The sequence below is a fragment of the Meles meles genome, chromosome 5 (assembly GCF_922984935.1).
Source record: "Meles meles chromosome 5, mMelMel3.1 paternal haplotype, whole genome shotgun sequence".
NCBI lineage: Eukaryota > Metazoa > Chordata > Mammalia > Carnivora > Mustelidae > Meles > Meles meles.
The window spans coordinates 119273159-119293555 of record NC_060070.1 but is presented as its reverse complement, the minus strand read 5'-3'; the positions used below and the strand labels follow the sequence as shown (position 1 = coordinate 119293555).

The following is a 20397-nucleotide window of genomic DNA, read 5'->3' as shown; positions in this document are numbered from 1 at the left end:
CTACAGGCAGTTCAAAGATCTTTTGGCTCTTTTCCCGACACCTTATTAGTCACGGAGCCAGGCACTTACCCCGCCGACCACGGTGGGGCGCACGCGGCATACATTGCCAGCTTATCCCTTCCTTCCCGGGTCCGCCTTCGCGCCCCCAAGTCCGGGAGAGTTCTTGCCTCTGGTGTCCAGCTGTTGCTCTTTTCTCGCGAGAAGTGCTCCTCCCATCCTCTCCCGTCGTCAACCCCCTCCCGTGGGCAGGTTCCATATTGGGTAAAATCTCGGCTCGCGGAGAGTCCCGGGAGCTGCTCTCGCGAGAGTAGGACAAGAGGCTCCTGTTCGCTGGCTCTAGAACGGCGACCACTGGAACCTCAGCGGGCGCTGCAGCTGGAGCGATAGTCCTGCGGCGCAGCCGGGAGTCGGCCTGGTCTGGGAGAGGGTGCAGGGAGAGCGTGGTGGGCGCAGCCTTGAGCTCCGGAGCGTGCCCTTGCCCTTAGCCGGGCTCTCCCGTCGCTGAGGCGCGTCCAGCAGCTGCGGCTGACAGGGGCCGCGCGCGCGGGAGTCGGCGGGGTCGCGTCTGCCGCACCTGCGCCGATTGCCAGCTCCAGGTCCCCGCCCGGCCGGGCGGGCTACAAGGGCCGGGGAGCGGGAGCGGGCGCAGGCGGGGCCCCTTAGGGCCACCTCCTAGCCCCGCGGCCGCCGCTGGAAGATGTCTCAGGAGAGGCCCACGTTCTACCGGCAGGAGCTGAACAAGACAATCTGGGAGGTGCCCGAGCGTTACCAGAATCTCTCCCCGGTGGGCTCTGGTGCCTATGGCTCCGTGTGGTGAGTGTCACCGGGCTTGGGTCTGCGGTGGGCTGAGTGGCCCTTAATACCCCAGAGCCAGGCCTGCCCCCATAGCTCAGCGATGCACCAAGCGGCAGGAATTTTCCTTGGGGGAGGGCACCGCTGCCTCTTGGACCCCTGTCCTGCACTCCCTGTACCCCTTGCACCCCTCACTCTGCACCCCCAGCTAGGCGGTCAGCTGTGTGCAGGACGCAGGTCCACGGTGAGTTGTGGTGCTGGAGCTCGGCCCCGGCTCGCACCTTGCTCAAGCCCTTCTTGTGGGTGTTGCTGCTCCGGGGGCTGGCACAGGGGCGGGGGTGACTCTTCGGGGGTCTCCCTGACAGCATCGAGCGGAAAGATCCTCTCGGGAGGTGCGTCCACTTTGGGCGCCAAAGCCCGCCCTCAAAGCAGACAAGCCCGGGGAGCTGCAGGGAGAAGCAGAAGGGCAAAGCTCGACCGGGAGACTGCGGTTGTCCGAACAAAACTGACGACGAAGGGCGTTCTGTCCGTTTTTTTTTTTTTTTTTTGCAAACCTCTTTCGAAATCTCATTTTGAGAAGCATTCATTTTGAATTCGCACTTGCATTAGTAGCGACCCGTGGAACCTAAAATACCGACTTTATCTTGGCCAGCACAGTGCCAGCTTGAGTGGTGTGTTTCCGATTCGGTTGAAAGCGTATTTCCTTTTTGCAGAGTGGGGGTGGGTGGTAGTGCCTGCAAGAACACTGCAGCTCGAGAAGCTGGCGGCCTCACTGATTAGTCACATACCACTGCTCATTTAAGTATTGTTTGGCAAAACAATTTTCCCCTTTGGAGCAAGTGAGATTCAGATCCGTTGGACGCGCTCAAGAGCAAGAAGTTACCAACAATGCTGGGATGTATTGTAAATATTTTTTTAATTGCAGTACATCTTGTGAATATTGGTTTTTTTTTTTTTTTTTTTTATGTCCCTGAGAGAGTTTGCAGGGGACTTATCTGCATTTGTAGCCTGAGGTAAACGATGGTTTTCGTAAAGATCTATAGCAAAGGAAGGAATAGTCTAAAGCAAAGGAAGGAAGAGACACTTCTCACCTTTAAGTCACACTGGGTGTTTTAAATTAAATTGATACCATAAAATTTCTGGATCTGAAGTAGTTCACTAATTTAGGTATTACACACTCGATTTTAGATTTACTGTAACTTGAGAGCTGCTGATTTGAGACTAATTCATGTATTCATGTGCATGCATCATTTGAAAAGGGCTCTATAAAATAATAATAATAATAATAATAATAATAATTATTATTATTATTATTATTGTTTTGGAACTAATTCCAGACTTTTGGATGCGTTAATCTTTATAATTCCCGTGTTTCTTGAAGTCACATCATGAATTTCCTGTTTGGTAGAATCTTCTGGGTAATTGAGATTATGCAATTGTGTCAGGAAACAGATCATGTTGCATCTTCTAGTTCAAGCTGTGTGAGTTAATGTTGCTGATGGCTCCATGCTTGACCTCTCCATTTTTTTATAATATGGCATTTTAGATTTTAAGGGAATTTGCGACATTTTGCTATAGATGTGTATATATATGTGTGTGTGATTGATTTGCAAATTTTCAAAGATTTATTTAGATCATTGCTCCTTTAATAGCTTACTTTTTTACCTTTATATTTCATTTTTCAGTTGACATTAATTTTGATAGTACCAGGTTTTTGTTTCCAATGATGTTTAAACTTTAATGAAATGATACAGCAGAATAACTCAACTCTGGGGAGTTTAGTGAACTTGAAAAGAAATGCTTCTAAGGTTTTCCTGCTGTTGGTATGAATAACTCTACACTGGAACTGAAGATGCAGATTTACAGTGAAGTGTCATTAAAATGACCTTTACATTTCTTTAGTACTATACTTTTCTGGCTTACAGAAGCCAGCAGTATCTGACACCTGGAAGTAATTTTGCCAAACAGATTTTTAAAAATAGGTCATGTGTTCACATTGTATAAAATTCAGAAGGCATAAACGGATATTTAATGAAAGGTATCCTTTCCTTCTTGTTCTCCAACCATGCTGTTCCTTTCCTCAGAGACAACCACTATTCAGTTTCTTATGTATCTTTGTTTTAGTAGTAATTCTGTTAAGGGATTTAAATTGTAACCTATGGTATAATGATGGAGGAAAATACATCTGATATTATGTGACAATTGACTATAAACAAATGTAACTGACTTTGGATGGGAAATACTGGAATTTAGTTTTACAATTAAGTGGTATCTCATTCAGAATTATTTGAAGTGTTCTTTCAATTAGTTTTTTGGTAGTTTTTTTTTTTTTTTCCTTTTAAATTTCTCTTAGTATCCATTCTGGAGCCTCTGTTATTTTTCACTGCCATCATCCTTTGAGAACAGATTTGATTTTTAGGAAATAATGCAATCAAACTGAATTCAAATAATTTAGAGAACTTGTACTCAAGTCTGGTGAAAAAGATTAGGCATTCAAATTGGTCGTACTGTTTTAGGTCAAATAGGAGTTGTAACTATAAAGTAATGACCGAATTTCTTGTGTGACTTGTAGAACTGGATCTGAAGTCTGTTCCAAAAAAGAATCTCTGAAAGCATTTTAAGGAATGCAACCTCACTGAAATAGGTGTCAGTTTCCTAATTTGATTGTTCCAAAGTGTGATATGCTTTGATGTATAACTTAAGTTTTTAAATATTAAGCCCATTTTCATTATTTTAATTTGTGCTAAGTATATGGTAGAAAAGCAAATAGCATCCTGTGTGATAACCAACTATGAATCCAAGATCGAGGAATCAGACTAGAAATTGAGAATCGATAAGGTTTTATAAATATGCCTTTCCTTTTTAAGGGGTAAAGGGAACTAAATAAGTCTTGCAGTTTTAAGGAACTTTGTGCATTGTCTGTGAGGGGAAATGAAGCAAAAGTATTGTTTAAGAATACTTTGTTGCAAAGCATTGATTTTTTGGTTTTGGGACAGAAGGGGGGACTCTTTGTGGTGAATTTAAGGAAATACAAACAGGAACTTAAATGCCTTTCCTCTGGGTATGGTTTTTCCAGACCCTTGCTGTTGATTAGAGGAGGTGGGGCCCTGGTCGCCATAAAAGAGGTGAGAGTTGAGAATTACTCTTAAGTCATAGTCATTTGTTTATTCTACAGTATTGAGTACCGGCTATGGACTAGATAACCGGCTAGGTTTCATGAGCTAGAGCGCTGAGCAAGACAGAGTGAGATAATCCATTCTCTCCTCAAGCTTATAGCCTAATGCGAATAATAACTATATTTTATGGATTACTTACTATGTTCTAGGCATTTTGCTGTGTAGTTTATATTTATCATCAGTATATAAAGCATATACATGATTTTTAGTAAGAGGATGGCAAAATTTACTAAGAAATCAAATCCAGCTTCCTAAATGCTTTGTGTAATAAGATTGTATAAGATGTAAATGTAATATAAATAAACAAAGCTAAGTTTTAGTGTTAATAGCCATTTATAGTTTTAAATCTTTTTTTCCTTTTGGGATGAGCCAGGGCACAGATAAATGAAAAAACATCATTGTTGACTATGCAAAGATGACTTTCTTGACTCCTGATCAGTAAGAGGGGCTTGCCCTTTATTTTTCTAGTGGCGATAATAGGCCCGTACTGATCTTTCTTCCCGTTTGCTTTTCTTTGTAACCAAAAGCAAGATGATTGGCTGCATGTCACCAGTACTAATAAATATTTAGATTCAATGACAAATATTTATATTATTGATATATAAAGATTTTAAAAAACATTTTATTTATTTATTTGACAGAGAGATAGTGAGTGCAGGAACACAAGAAGGGGGAGTGGGAGAGGGAGAAGCAGGCTTCCCGCAAGCAGGGAGTCCAATGTGGGGCTCAGTCCCAGGACCCTGAAATCACGACCTGAGCTGAAGGCAGACGCTTAAAGGCTGAGCCACCCAGCACCCCCGATGTAAAAGATTCTTAAAAAAGAACTCAGATTTGGGGCGCCTGAGTGGCTTAGTGGGTTTAAGCCTCTGCCTTCCGCTCAGGTCATGATCTCAGGGTCCTGAGATGGAGCCCCACACTAGACTCTCTGCTCAGCAGGGAGCCTGCTTCCCCCTCTCTCTCTGCCTGCCTCTCTGCCTACTTGTGTTCTCTCTCTGTCAAGTAAATAAATAAAATCTTAAAAAAAAAAAAACCCTCAGGGGCGCCTGGGTGGCTCAGTGGGTTAAGCCGCTGCCTTCGGCTCAGGTCATGATCTCAGGGTCCTGGGATCGAGTCCCGCATCAGGCTCTCTGCTCGGCAGGGAGCCTGCTTCCCTCTCTCTCTCTCTGCCTGCCTCTCTATCTACTTGTGATCTCTGTCAAATAAATAAATAAATAAATCTTTAAAAAACAAACAAACAAAAAAAAACCCTCAGATTTGTTATGAAGTCATATTTTACTTATCGAATCCCATTTTCTTACTGATGCTTTTCTATTGGCTCCCATTTTATTTTATTTTATTTTATTTTTTTATTTTTTCTATTTTTTAAAGATTTTATTTATTTATTTGACAGAGAGAGAGATCACAAGTAGGCAGAGAGGCAGGCAGAGAGAGAGGAGGAAGCAGTCTCCCTGCAGAGCAGAGAGCCCGATGCGGGGCTCGATCCCAGGACCCTGAGGTCATGACCTGAGCCGAAGGCAGCGGCTTTAATCCACTGAGCCACCCAGGCGCCCCTATTGGCTCCCATTTTAAAATAAGGTATTCTGAACCTCTGGCTTCTCAGTTCTGCCATTTTAATTTCTTGATACTGAAGAGTACTCTTTTTTATTTCCCTCTAACTCAGCTTTAAAGATGATTTGTATGTTGACTCTTTCATGAACTTGCATGGGCAATAGTGCAGATGGTGCTGAACCCCTGAAGCTTTGGATTAAAAGGTGGAAGAATTCACTGGGCTAGATCATTCTCATTTTAGTATAAATTGGCATTTTTTATGGGATTTTACACTATAAAGTATTTTCATTGAAAGCATCATCATTCAGTCTTTACTGATTTTCTGTTATTAACCCAGTTATGTAGAAGAAGAACTGTACTCATTTCTAGAAGGAATGGCTTACTTGTCAGTGGTACTTTGGATTTGGTTCTGGGGTTTTAACACTTTAGAAGTTGTCTTTTCTCTATATACAGGCTGTTGAGTTTGTGTGATAGTACCTTCTTTTGTGCTGTTTGCATTTATCCCTCTTTTTGTGAAGAAAGGGGTTGCTGGGTCACTTGCAATAGAGCTATGACTGTACAGAACCAATCCCACCAACGTCATTGCCTAGCTAATCTGAGGGGTAGTGACTTAACTTGTTAAAAGTATACCTCTTCCTCAGAATTGATAGACCAAAAAATGAACTCATTGCCTACCTAGATCACATTTTTCCCCCAGTAATTATTAGGCAGTGCAAATATTTAATTTCTGAATTTATGAATCATGTTGGTTTGAAATCCTTCAGTGTTCATGTTGTGAAGTTAGTACTATCTGTACATGTTTGTGTTATGTAAGTATAGAATATTAATAGGAAAAAATTGCCTCTCCAGGCCTTTGAAATACATTAGATTTTTGCTCTTTATTGTGAAATTTGTTATTGATTTGTTCTTGTACAAGAGGTATCCTTACTATAATGCTTAGTAAAAACCTCACCGTAAAGTGGCTTTCCTGGCTTAGGGAACCTAGGGAATTTTGTATTACGGTCACCATGTACTTGGAAGTCATGCACATATTTCTTCAGGACAAAAAACCCCCAAAACAAAAACAAACAAAAAAAGCTCTTTAAACCTGAGGTTTTTTTTTTTTTTTTAAATTTTTATGTAAATAAAGCTTTCAGTATTAGAAGTTTGTCTTTGCACAGGGTTTCCATAAATTAAGTGCTTGTGTGTTAAGAATTTATAAAATGAACCAGTTTCTAGCATTTCAGCCTGTTAAGAGTTTATTATAGCAAAGAGGAAAATGGTGGTCTGTAAATTCTGCAGTTTTGACAAATAGGTCTTGGATTTTTGATATGACTCTTAGGCTGAAGGTCAGGGGAGAAAGAATACAGAAAAGAGCAGCTTAGGATGACCCCTAAGTTTTGGTTTTGGACAAATGGTTATTTCAGTACCACTATCTGAACTTTGGAGTATTGTAAGAATTGTGAAAGCAAATGGAGAGAAAAGAGGGATTCATGCTAACGTCCTTGAGGACAGGACTGTGTGTTATATGGATACTTGGAGCACCATTCTTCAGGTCTTGGAGATGGAGTAAGAACAGATGAAAATTTCTGAATTTTCATAAGAAGCTATATTCTAAGGCGGATGAAAGTGGAAATAGGTAATAAATAAAATTTATAGTATGTCAGATGATTGCTGCTATGGGGAAAATGAAGCCAGGAAAGGAGAGGGAATACTGGGATGGCTGTGTTGTCCTTTTTTTTTTTTTTTTTTTTTAAAGATTTTATTTATTTATTTGACAGACAGAGATCACAGGTAGGCAGAGAGGCAGCCAGAGAGAGAGGAAGAGAAGCAGGCTCCCCGCTGAGCAGAGAGCCAGATGCAGGGCTCGATCCCAGAACCTTGGGATCATGACCTGGCTGAAAGCAGAGGCTTTAACCCACTGAGCCACCCAGGGGCCCCCTGTGTTGTCCTTTTAAGCATGCCCTTTTAGTCAGCGTAGGCCTCAGTGATGAAGTGACAGCTGAGCAAAGACCTGAAGGAGGTGATGTAGAGCACCGGTTGGACTTGGGTGGGGAGGGAGGGAAGAACATTCCAAGCTGAGGGATCAGGAGGTACAAAGGCCTCAAGGCAAAGACCTCTTTCTCCAGGATAGCTAGGGCCCTGGCCAGCACTGAATGATCCAGGGGCCAAATAGTAGTAGAAGAGGGTGGAGGGGCTGCAAATGTGCAGGGATCGTGAAGGGCCTTGCTTTCCTAAGAGCTGTGCCTTTTACTCTGGGCAAGAGGGGAGGCCATGGAGGACCAGAGGAGAGACACATGATCTAATTTATGTTTTAACAGATAACTCTTCTCTGGGGTCTCTTATTTTTTTCAATTCTATTCCCTACCTATTAGAGGTGCTAATTGTAGTTTAGGGTAGAATGGGGGAGTCTGATGAATTGGTTCACAGCCCCAACCCATGTGCACAACTCTCATTCCAGAAGGCTCAGAATACTAGAGCTGGTACTTCTGTTGGGCCCTAGAAATTCAGGGTATTCCAGTCCAGCTCTTTAAATAACATGGGCTTACTTCACTTTTTCAGGTTTCTGTTGCCAAAAGGAAGGGAACGAAGAGATTAGCTCTAGACTTCTGCTGACAAAAGAAGATTAGCCTGCTGGCAGGTTGAATGTTTTCTAACTTCTTTGGGCTTCTAGGTTTTTTTCTTACAATTGGGTCATATTTTGAAAGACATTTTTACCTTCCTTCAGCATTTAAGATCTCATTTATTTTGCATTTTATTTGACCCTATATCTGCTTTACATTCCTCCACCTTACCCCATTATAGTAATTTTAGTAGAGGTCTGATTATTGTTACCTGTTACTAATGTTTTGGCTGTGAGGCTCCAAGGGCTTCTCTGTTAACTTGAATAGGTTATAATTAAACAATTCTACATATACGTGACTCTATAAAATCTTATAGGGTTTATAGTCTTACCTGCCTTTATAGATACACAGGCTTCTCTCCTCTTTCATGAAAGCTCTCCCCCTTTTACTGCTCTATCATCTAGTTGGGGAAAATAAGTGTTCCTAAACACAGATTCCCATGGTAACATAACAAAAAGGTAATAGAACAAATGTTTATTTTGTCTAGCTGCTGTCTGAGTAACTTTAGACCCTGAACACGTTGGCTCCTGTTACTTTGAATGATGTTGTTATAGATTTCCTTGTTTTCCTCAAAAGCTCTAGGCCTCGGTGGTATTGTCACTATGCCTGTGACATGAAGGAGGTATGTATGTGTGTCTTACTGTCAGTCTACCCACAAGTATGCTTTTCCAAGCTTATGATCCCACGTGGAGGCATCACACAACACAACTATGTCAAAAAAAAAAAAAGGCAAAAAGCATACCAGTTGTCCTCTTTGTTTTCTTAAGTTCATACAGTATTGCCTGTATTAAGCACTTACTAGATGTTATATTTATAAAAAGGCTGGAAGGATGACTGCTTTCAAAAGTATCAGTCTAGGAACATGTTACCTTGTTTCCTCAGAGATTACTTTGTAAGTAATCTCTTTGTAGCTTTCTTTTCTGCATTCTTTCACTTAAGTTGCCATTTCACATCTATCTTTATGTTTCTAATGGCTTCCTTTGAAATTTTCTTTTAGATTCTTTTGTCTCCCTTGACTAGTGACACTGGTTACTTTATATCTAGGGAAACCCTGTGCAAGGATATATGTTGGAAATCTGTGTCAGAGAAGCCTTCCCATCTGATGATTCAGATCTAGAAAGTGATGACATCAGCATGTGCCCACAACAGGTCAGAACTTCTTCTTTTGATCTGCCCAGGACTCACGGAGGCTATGTGTTAGGGGAAGCAGGGGACTGTCAGGGTAAGGGTCCTTTAGAGCCTTAACCCAGCCCTATAATTCCACTTGGGGCGGTGTCTCTGCTGTGATAGTCTTCTTCACCTACAAATTAAGTGCCCTTAATCGTGCCCTTAGTCTGTCCTGTGACACTCAGCTTGAAGTGTCTGATTTACGCACGTGTATATTGAATTCTTTCTTGTATTTCATCATCCTTGTAGTATGTAACTTTACTTAGAGAAATAATTGCATTATTCTTAATATCCCCCAAAAGGTATTTCTCCCCTGACTTCTATCAAATCCATATAGGGCTTCATCTAGCTTGAGCCTTCTCGAACTTAGACTTTTGCATAATAAGTTTCAATTTATGTTTTCTTCTCCAGGCAACCAAATGCTGGGAAAATCTTAGTTATCTTCTTCAGCTTCTTAATGATTTTTGTATTAAACTCAAGTGAAATATTGATATTGGCATCTTATATTGATAAACTTCTAATAATTTTCTCATTTGACATTTTAAGTTTATCTTGCTTCATTTTTTTGTTCCTAATTCAGGAACAAAATGTTATGTGTACTAGATGTTATGTGCCTTATGCTTTGAATAATCTGCTTCGAAATTAGCAATCTCAGGAAGTTAAATGGTAACAATGCTAAAGGGTGCAAAAGGGGAAAATAGCAAATTAAGAAAACAGTAAGTATTATGAACATCTATCAAGTTCCAAATATAATATAACCTAGGGTTACTCAACTTACTGACATTTTGGTGGGATAATTGTTTGGGGTGGCTGACTGTCTTGTGTGGATCATAGGATATTTAGCAGTATCCTTGTACCCTACTTGCTAGATATCAGGAGTAACCTCCAGTTGTGACAACCAAAAATGTCTCTAGACATTTGCCATATGTCCCCTGGGGACAAAATCACCCTTGTTGAGAACTACTTATATAACCCTATGTATTTGGGTCGATTGGCTCTGAGGAAAACCTAGATAGGATAACTTGAATCTTCCACTAGCAAAAAGATAGAAAAACAATACTTTCTGTGTGTATTCTTCTTCTTCTTCTTCTTTTTTAAGGTTTTATTAAACCCTAAAGAGAGAGAGAGAGACAGATACAGCATGAGCAGGAGGGTTAGAGGGAGAGAGAGAGTGTCTCAAGCAGACTCCATGCTGAGAGCACAGAGCCTAATTCAGGGCTTAATCCCTGGACCCTGAGATCATTACCTGAGCCAAAACGAAGAGTCACAGTTGCTTAACCAACTGTGCCACCTAGGCACAGTTCATCATATGATACAGTCTCAGCAGGGGCTTTGTTCATACATTGTGTGTCCAAATTTGTATTTCTAAACCTTATCTCAAGAATATCTAACCCTTTGGTTTTAAGGTCTATTGAGATGTAATGTTTCATGCTTTTCCTTGGTTATTTTTCTTAACATTGTTTGAGGATGATCTCAGATGTAGCACTAATTACCCTGGGAATAGATTGATGTTATAAACTTGTATGATTCAGGCTTAGAGTTGTGAAGGTGTGATATTTGAAAAAAGCTTTCATTAGCACTGATGAATGACAGTGGTCATGAAAATTACAATGAGGGAACAAGCCAATTACCTGAAGATTTCTGTAACTTTCTGTAACTCTGTTAAGGCAACATGATTTTGAAAATTTGAAATGTGCGTGTATATGTATTTGCCTGTGCTTTAGATTTAACGTAGTGAAGAAAATCTGTTGGTCATCCATCAGTGTTAAATGCCTATCAGTGTTAAAAAAAATAGACAAAAGGGGCACCTGGGTGACTCACTTGGTTAAGCAACCGGCTCTCAATCTCCGATCAGATCTTGATCTCAGGGTCATGAGTTCAAGCCCTGCCATGGAGCCTATTAAAACAAACAAATAAAGAAATAGGCATAAAATCGAAGTGAACTGTGTATATAAAAAGGTATTGATGTGTGTAGAGATGTGGGGCATTGTGGGCTATAGTAGTTAGAATGGTTTCATGGAAGAAAAAGGATTTGAAGGTTATTTTGAAGGTGGATAATATTTGGAGAAGAGGAAAGGGAACATATTTTAGGGAGCAGGAGAAAACACAACTAAGAGAATTAGTTATGAGATGGACTGGCCTGAATGTCTCAGGTAGCTTGAACCCAGTTGTGGTTCTTATTCTGATTGTGCTTCAGAATCAGCGTGGAGTTTTTAAATACAGATGCTTGGATCCTACACCCAGTAATGAAGAAGTACCCGTGGAGTAGGGCTAAGGCACTGCATTTTCCTAGGCCATGGAAAGCTGTTAAAATTTCTTGAGTTTCTAAAGTACTGAGGAAAAGTGTTTTAAAACGGATCTGACTGAAGTGTATAGAATGGATTAGAGGAAGCAAATGTATTGCTTTTAAAAGTTTTCAGTAATTTGTTTATGTGAGTGTCTGTTTATTCTGAGTCTCCAGTGAGACTTCACTGTTCCTTGAGGTCAAGAACTATCTGCTTTGGTATATACTTACTAATCTTGAATTATGTTCCAGGCCCTGGGCTAGATTCTGAGGATATGCAGATCACCTATAGCTTCTGCTCTTCCTTAGAATTTGGATTTGGAAACAAATAATAAAGGGATTTTTTTAAATTCACTGTTTATAAAGTATTGGCTACATTATGTTGCTGATTGTAGTCTTAGATCCTGTCTAATAATTGCTGAATAATTTTACTTGTACATTTTTTTTTTTTGTTAAAGATTTTATTTATTTATTTGACAGAGAGAGAGAGATCACAAGTAGGCAGAGAGAGAGGAGGAAGCAGGCTCCCCGCAGAGCAGAGAGCCCGATGCGAGGCTCAATCCCAGGACCCTGAGATCATGACCTGAGCGGAAGGCAGCGGCTTAATCCACTGAGCCACCCAGATGCCCCTTACTTGTACATTTTAACTTGTAGAAACTACATGTTCGTTATCCATAGTATGAAAACAAATGATCAAGCATTTGGTCCCTCAATTATATTTTACTTTCCCTATTTTACTGTTACTTCAGAGGTTTACTCAACTTCAAATTTGAGAGTAATAGATCTAAATATATATGTTGAGAATCTGCTGTGTGGTAAACCCCATGCTGGAAGCTGTCATGAAACTATTTTATAATAGCATGTTATTTCAACCTAGAACACTTAAAACTACCTGCCTTTTATAGTTCATAAAGTACTGTCACATAATTATCTTATTTAAGCCTCAAAACAGCATTGTGAGATAAGCAGAGCTGGTGACACACCCATTTTATTTATTTGGAAACAGGCTTATAGAAGCTTTGCCTCAGAACACTGCTAGGAAGTGCCAGAACCAAAACTAGAACTCAAGTCTTTTGACTACTAGTTTATTTTTCTCTGTACCAGACTGCATATGTTTATGCTTAATAGAATTTTTTGAGATTAGGTCATCAAAATACTGCAGAGACCATTCACTAGGAAGCAAAAGTAGCTTTGTTAAATGGAATTCCAGTGATTTTTCCAGAGCAGTAAAAAAATTCTTAAATAGCATTCCCAAAAGCAATTGAAATATCTTGAAAAATTCAGTATTTTGTTTAAAACAACAACAACAACAAAAGCATGTTGCAAAGTTTTAAAAATATGACCATAAATTATTAGATACGTCTCCTTTAAAGAGGTGGAGCTAATAATCCTCACCTTCAGTGAAGTTGGTACTTACTTCTCTAATATATGGAATGTGGTAGTAAACATGGAATGTGATTCTGAAGGTAGGTCATAAAAGATATATGGCCCCTATCTTGCTCTTTCTCTGAATGTTTCTCTGAAATCATTTGCTCTAGAGCAGTTTTTCAGCCTCAGCACTATTGACATTTTGGATCAGATAATTCTTTGTTGTGAAGGATGTTTAGCAATAACCCTGGCCTTTACCCACTAGATGCCAGTGCCCACTGCACACACTCCACACACTCAAGGTGTAGCTGCCAAAAATGACTCAGACATTGTCAGGTACCCCTTGGAGGGAAACTGCCCTCGTTGAGAACCACTGCCTTAGGGACAGCTCTGTTGAGAAGACTCAGAAGCAGCCTTACAGAGAAGCCCACATTATGAAGAACTGGGCCCTGCCAAAGCCGTGTGAGGCAGCCATCCTAGAAGCGGATCTTCCAGCCTCAGTTGGGCTTTCAAATGACTGTAGCGAAGGCCAGTATCTGGACTGCATCCTCCTGAGAGACTCTGAGCCAGAACCACTGAACTATCTGGCTCCCCAATTCCTGACTCACAGAAACTGTGAGATAATAAATCTTGTTGAAGCCACCAAACTTGGGGGTAATTTATTATTTAGTAATACACTAAGTGTTATTGTAAAATATATGTGTATGCCATATAAGATGGAGAGTCACAGACTATGCAAACCAAAGATTGTGAAGACATAGTAGTATACCTGTTATGTGCATCTGTAGTCATGTTTATAGGATATGTTTGTAGGGGGCTTTTTTTCTGGATATGAAGCCTATGAACACAATTATTGTAAAAGCCTTTTAATTGGAGCAGCAAGCAAAGTTGACTGATGGTAATCATAAATAGTTAAAATGTAATATAGGATTCATTTATTTTGTATTTGCTTGAAAGGAGTTAAAAACTAGTTAATGATAACTTCAAAAACATTTGTTACTGAAATTTTCTTTTTTTTTTTTTTTTAAGATTTCTAATTTATTTATTTGACAGAGAGGAAATCACAAGTAGGCAGAAGCAGGCAGAGAGGCAGGCAGATAGAGAGGGAGAAGCAGGCTCCCTGCTGAGTAGAGAGCCTGATGTGGGGCTTGATCCCAGGACCCTGAGCTGAAGGCAGAGGCTTAACCCACTAAGCCACCCAGGCGCCCCAGCTACTGAAATTTTCAAACACAAAAGTAGTGAAGGTAGATCCATGGTGACAACATTCTAATGAGGCTTGGGAAAATAATTTCACATGTAATAAAATAATCCACATGTAATATTTTTGTAATCAGTATGAGATAACTATTGCTCTTGATACTGATGTATTGACTGCATTTGCAATCAAAGAAATATGTTAACTGACACCACTGTGGCTTTTAAAGCTTCAGTGAAGAAGTATGTTACAAAATCATTCTTTTTTCAAATGGGCTTACAGCAAATGAAGATTAATTGCATTTCACATTTTAATCACAAATCGGTTTGAATTTTTAGATTGCATGTCTAAGTGAATTTCTACATTGTTTGCATTTTAGTTTTCATTGGGCTAATAAAAATTAAAGCAATTGTGAAAAAAATTTTTGCTCTAGTAGTTTAGAAGTTTTGCAGCAGGAATTAGACTGATCAAGAATGGCAGGTATCCTGTATATGTGTTTCTATGCTCTTGAGTTCCAGCCACATAGCTAGTGTCCCAAATAAATTCTGTCTCAAATACACTTTTCCTGTCTGAATGCGATTTTCATGAAAATACTCAGTTTGCATAAAAGTTCTTAAACTATTAAGTTGTGTAAGGCAAAGTATATGGTCAGTTAAATGACTTTTCCATTCAGTGTATTAATCTATTGTTAGAGTGTTTAATACGTCATTTGTGTTTTGAGCCTCTTTGAGAGTAATATTTAAAACCTGAAAAGTTGGGGATTGGTTACATTGTACATACTTGTAACAGTTGTGTTAATGACATTTGATGTTTGTCCCATAAGTATGAAAGTGTTATTATAAGAAACTAAATTCCACTTAAAAATACTGTATATAGTTGCAAATAGTCAAATCATTTTGTGATTCTTTAAAAAGTGTTATATAAACATTAAAACAAGGTATTTGAGAGTTAGTGAAAATATTAAAAGAAAGCTAACAATGTTTCAAATGTGATGAGTTTTTAGAATCAGTTTTAAGTCCCTTGCTGCTCTGAAGGATATTTTTTGAGGTTCCTAAATCAAAACTCGAGTTCTAGTTTTTGCATAAATTTGCCTTATTTTCATTGCATTATTTCCAAAATGGAGGGATAGACCGTAAAAATTAAAAAAAAAAAAAACTATGGTGATACTTGCATATTTGTCTGAATTTAGAAGGAAGAAAAAAAGTTTCCATAATAGAGGGAGGTGTGTGCTGAAAAATCTTTCTAGTGTGATATTTATTGAAATTTGTACCAGATGCTATAGGTAAAGAGGAAATTCCAAGTTAGTAGTATAAATTACTTATTTAGAAGGCTCATTTTGCAGGCTATTAGCAGTTAGTCTCATTCTATTGGAAAAAAGCCTCAAATTATATAATGTGGAGATGTCATGTTTTTGCCTTATTTCCTTCACCTTAGATACTTTAATTTGATGCATTTAATTTGATGCATTAATGGGAGTTTTTTTAGTTCAGTGTAACTACAAATTTTAATATATTTAAATTTTTCCCATAATTTCCAAAAATAAACAAAATTGTGGTTTGTCATTTTAAACATTATTGAGGGTTCATTTTTTTTTTTTCTCATTAACATCATGCGGGGATTAGAGAGGTCATCTATGACCATTGAAAGAAATTGTAAAACCGCTTCTGATCCTCACAAATTACCTAGAGGCTTGTCAGGTGATTGCTTATTCTTCATTCGGTTGGGGAAAACCAAAATTGTTTTTTGAGGAAAAACCTCGCACGGTCATTTGTCCTCCCATGCTCTGTTAATGTGAGCATTTGTCCTAGGTAGGCAGCACTTCGCCTTTTTTTTTTTTTTAAAGATTTTATTTATTTATTTGACAGAGATCACAAGTAGGCAGAGAGACAGGCAGAGAGAGAGGAGGAAGCAGGCTCCCTGCCGAGCAGAGAGCCCGATGCGGGGCTGATCCCAGGACCCTGAGATCCTGACCCAAGCCAAAGGCAGAGGCCCAAATCACTGAGCCACCCAGGCGCCCTAGCATTTCGCTTTTCTTAAGAGGTTGTCTCTCTTACTCTACCTAGCAACTCACCTGAGTGTTAGAGCATATTGATCTGCCTCTGCCTTGCTGCATAGAAAATCTGCAAGCCAGGTGCGAGTCATGGAGGAGAAACACAGAGGCTCTGTGTCTCTGTACCTATCAAAAGCTCAGTTGATGGAAATCATCTTTAAAGGATTATCTGAGGAGCATGGAGCTTACCTTTTTCTCTCAACACACTTAAGGTTTCCTCTTAGGTTAAGTCCGCTGGAGAACAGCAGCATGCATGCAATTATGTTCTCTCTTCCCCACCTTTGCTAATAATGAACGGTATTTTGGCTTTATGAAACAGTCTCCAATGATAAAGATACTCTAAGAAAAGAACCATCTGAAACCCACTATTATATTTGTCCAAGAATGTTGATTAGGACATTTTTACCACATTATACAGTGTCTCCTTCATAAACATACACAGGAGGAACTCTTCTCTGGTTTTATTACAGGAATAATTAATTATGCCTCTCTTCAGTTCTCCTGAGTACCTAGTTTGTTTTTATTATATGGTCCCTGTGACTCATGTCTTAACTGGTTGTGTTCTCTTGTGTGATGACTTTAGTGGGCTCAGAGCCCACTTAAAAAACCCACTCTAAAGCGTATTTAGAAAAGACCTCATAGTAATCATTAGTATGTTAACCTCATCTGTACAGAATTTCTTATTTTCCCATAATCACTTTATTTCAAGTTATGTATGTATAGTTCCATACTGCCTTAAATCTATTGTGGAATTGAGTGGGATAAATAAATTTTGAAGTTAAACAGGATATATTAGGATATGTTAAGAATCTAATAAGCCAGGAGCACCTGGGTGGCTCAGTTGGATAAGAGTCTGCCTTCAGCACAGGTCATGATCCCAGGGTCCTGGGATCTAGCTCTGCTTTGGGCTCCCTGCTCAGTGGACAGCCTGCTTCTCCCACCCCTCTGCCGCTCCTCCTGCTTATGCGCTCTCTCCCTCTGTCAAATAAATAAATAAAATATTTAAAAAAAAGAATCTAATCCTGTTTTTGGTGGGGAGAGAGGAGGCAAATTTGAATGGGTAACAAAACATTCAGTTTTATTGAATACTGTGTCCTAGGCACTGGATTCACAGCAGTAGATGAGTGAGTATGACATCCTACATTTATAATCACTGCTTTTAATGAATTTTATATTTTTTCCTTTAATTTTTTCTTTACCATATCAGCGATTTTATAAAATGTGAGTTAACTTTATAACTGTGGGAGACTTCATGTGAATTTGTAATTGGAGGAAAACCTTATTAAACAATGTATCCTTAATTTTAGTTTGGGAAACCTGATCATTGTAAAGATAATCCCGTTTTATGATGTTCATGAAAACAAGATTTTATTTGTAGCTATAATTTTAAAAAATGTGATTAAGAGGCCCAACTGGTAATACTAGTAAGTGAACCATTATAATAAAGACAAAACGAATTGCCCTTATCCTGGGCAGCTTGGCATTCTGGAAAAAGAGTGCACATTGATATTATAGCAATCTGGGTTTGAATCCCACTGCCTAGGAGTTATATGCCCTTGGATGAGTTGTTAATGTCTTTGACCATTAATTTCTTATTTTGGAAAGCCAATATAACTATCGTAAAAAGTTAAAAGGATTAAGTCAAATATTTCCCAAATGATATATGACATAGTCAGATATTCAGTAAATTTGAATTTCTTCTCCTTTGATTTAATTGACTTTATCAGGTAATTTAAAAATTATCAGTAATTTTTGCTTTTGGTAATCAGTGTTTGATTTGGGGTGAAATTTCTCCTCTTTTTAAATACTGCTTTAATTAGTGATAATAACAGGAGGCTAGGTCAGACAGAGCAGTAAATTCTTAAAGAGGTGGGGTTGAGGATGGATATTATATTCTTTGCCTCAGCAGCTTTGTTATAGGAATCATTGATAAGCAGAAAGCAGTTTCTCTGAACAATTCCTGCTTATTCTCTTTTGTAAGCAAAATATTTTAAAAAGTGAGAATGTATGTCCTTTGAAGTAAAAATCATCTGTTTTAAGGAAATCACACAATTATTGTAGAAGCAATATGAATTAAGATGTCCACTGTAATGATAGTATTTATCATATTTGTATGTATGAATGAATGGAATGGCTATAATGCCCATCAATAAAGAGAATAGTTGAGTAGATTGTGGTGCAGATATTTAATGAAATTACTATAAATGTTTAGTAAAATGGAAAATGCTTATGCCTTTGGGATAGAGCCTAAATTTATGTACCAAGAGTATAGCTATGTAAGTATCATTTGAAGGAAATACAATTTTAAAAAAAGATTTTATTTATTTGACAGAGAGAGAGACAACCAGAAAGGGATCACAAGCAGGGGGAGTTGGAGAGGGAGAAGCAGGCTTCCCGCAAAGCAGTGAGCCCAACATGGGGCTCAATCCCAGGGTCCTAGGACCATGACCGAGCTGAAGGCAGACACCCAACAACTGAGCCACCCAGGTGCCCCTGAAGGAAATATAATGTTAATAGTGTTTTTATTAAAGTTAGAGAGTACCTATTTTTTGTTTTATAGTAACAACAATACAGATGACTTAGGTTCTAATTTTACTAATACCTAATATTAAAAGATACAAGCTCATTTTTTAAAAAAATCAGGAAATATAAAATAAGCAAAAAAGTTAAAATTCTGAATATATTGGACATTTCTTCTCTGTGTATATTTATATATACATGTATGAGTATACATTTCCCCCCCCACAGATAGGATCATTCTTTACTTCTGAAACTTGTTCTCTTTCCCATTAATAATAGAACATGTACATGTTAGTACTATACGGAGATTCTTGCTAATGGCTGCAATATATATGGGAGAAAATACCATAATCTAGATTCTCCCCTATTGGACATTAAGGTCATTTCTGGTTTCCTTCTTTTGAACAAGCTGCAATAAACACATATATTGTGAATCCAACTTATATATTTTTATATGTAAACTTTTAAACCCAATTTATATATTTTTGAATCTAAGGTTTAAAAAAGTAGTCAAGTGTTTATAGTTGCACTATTTTATTGGGCATTGTTTGCTTTCATGTTTGTTTTCATCATTCCAGTTAAATGGTAGGTTCTGTGACATCAGGTACAATGTTTAATGTTTCTTTTGTATTCACAAAGCTTCTCATGAAGGAGATATTTCAGTAAATAATCAGGAAGTGATACTTTGTCATTTGTAAAATTCCACATCTTTGCCTCCTCCGGTATTCTAGATTCACAGGGAGTAGTAGAATTTTAGGGATTGAAAAACTTCCCCTAAATTAAGTAATACAAAGAGAGCAAAGGTTTTTTTTTTCTTTCTTTCTTTCTTTCTTTTTGCAAAGGTTATTTCTTATGAAATACTTTTCATTAATACTATCCTGAGCTTCTTCCATGTGAAATGCAATTAATTATAGTAGGAAAATTTTAGAAAAGCAGAGTTTATACAATTAGAATATATTCAAAATGGACCAAACTTTTTGCAAAGTTGAGCTTGATTATCCATTAAGAGTTCTAGTCAGAGATCCATTGAAGATCCATTCAATAGTATCCATTAAGAGTTGATGCTTGAAAAGGAAACAGTTAACAAAACCAAAAAACAACTGACAGAATGGGAGAAGATATATGCAAACGACATATCAGATAAAGGGCTAGTATCCAAAATCTATAAAGAGCTTAGCAAACTCAACACCCAAAGAAAAAATAATCCAATCAAGAAATGGGCAGAGGACATGAACAGACACTTCTGCAAAGAAGACATCCAGATGGCCAACAGACAAGGGAAATACAAATCAATACCACAATGAGATACACCTCATGGCAGTCAGAATGGCTAAAATTAACAAGTCAGGAAATGACAGATGCTGGCAAGGTTGCTGAGAAAGGGGAACCCTCCTACACTGTTGGTGGGAATGCAAGCTGATGGAACCACTCTGGAAAACAGCATGGAGGTTCCTCAAAAAGTTGAAAATAGAGCTACCCTATGACCCAGCAATTGTACTACTGGGTATTTACCCTAAAGATACAAATGTAGTGATCCGAAGGGGCACATGCACCTGAATGTTTATAGCAGCAATGTCCACAACAGCCAAACTATGGAAAGAACCTAGATGTCCATCAACAGATGAATAGATAAAGATGATGTGGTATACACACACACACACACACACACACATATACACAGTGGAATACTATGC

The 20397-nt window shown here is 38.6% G+C and overlaps 1 protein-coding gene across 2 annotated transcripts in view; it reads left to right on the top strand.

Annotated features, from left to right (window-relative positions):
* The first annotated feature begins 342 nt into the window (after nucleotides 1-342).
* Nucleotides 343-20397, top strand: part of MAPK14 (mitogen-activated protein kinase 14) — a 78695-nt gene continuing 58640 nt past the window's right edge. Inside the window, exon 1 of one of the 2 annotated variants that reach the window (XM_046006498.1) lies at nucleotides 343-813. In XM_046006498.1, the coding sequence (XP_045862454.1) occupies nucleotides 698-813 (116 nt within the window). In that variant the 5' untranslated portion in view covers nucleotides 343-697. The remainder of the gene's footprint in view (nucleotides 814-20397) is intronic. The other variant, XM_046006497.1, reaches the window with a different exon arrangement.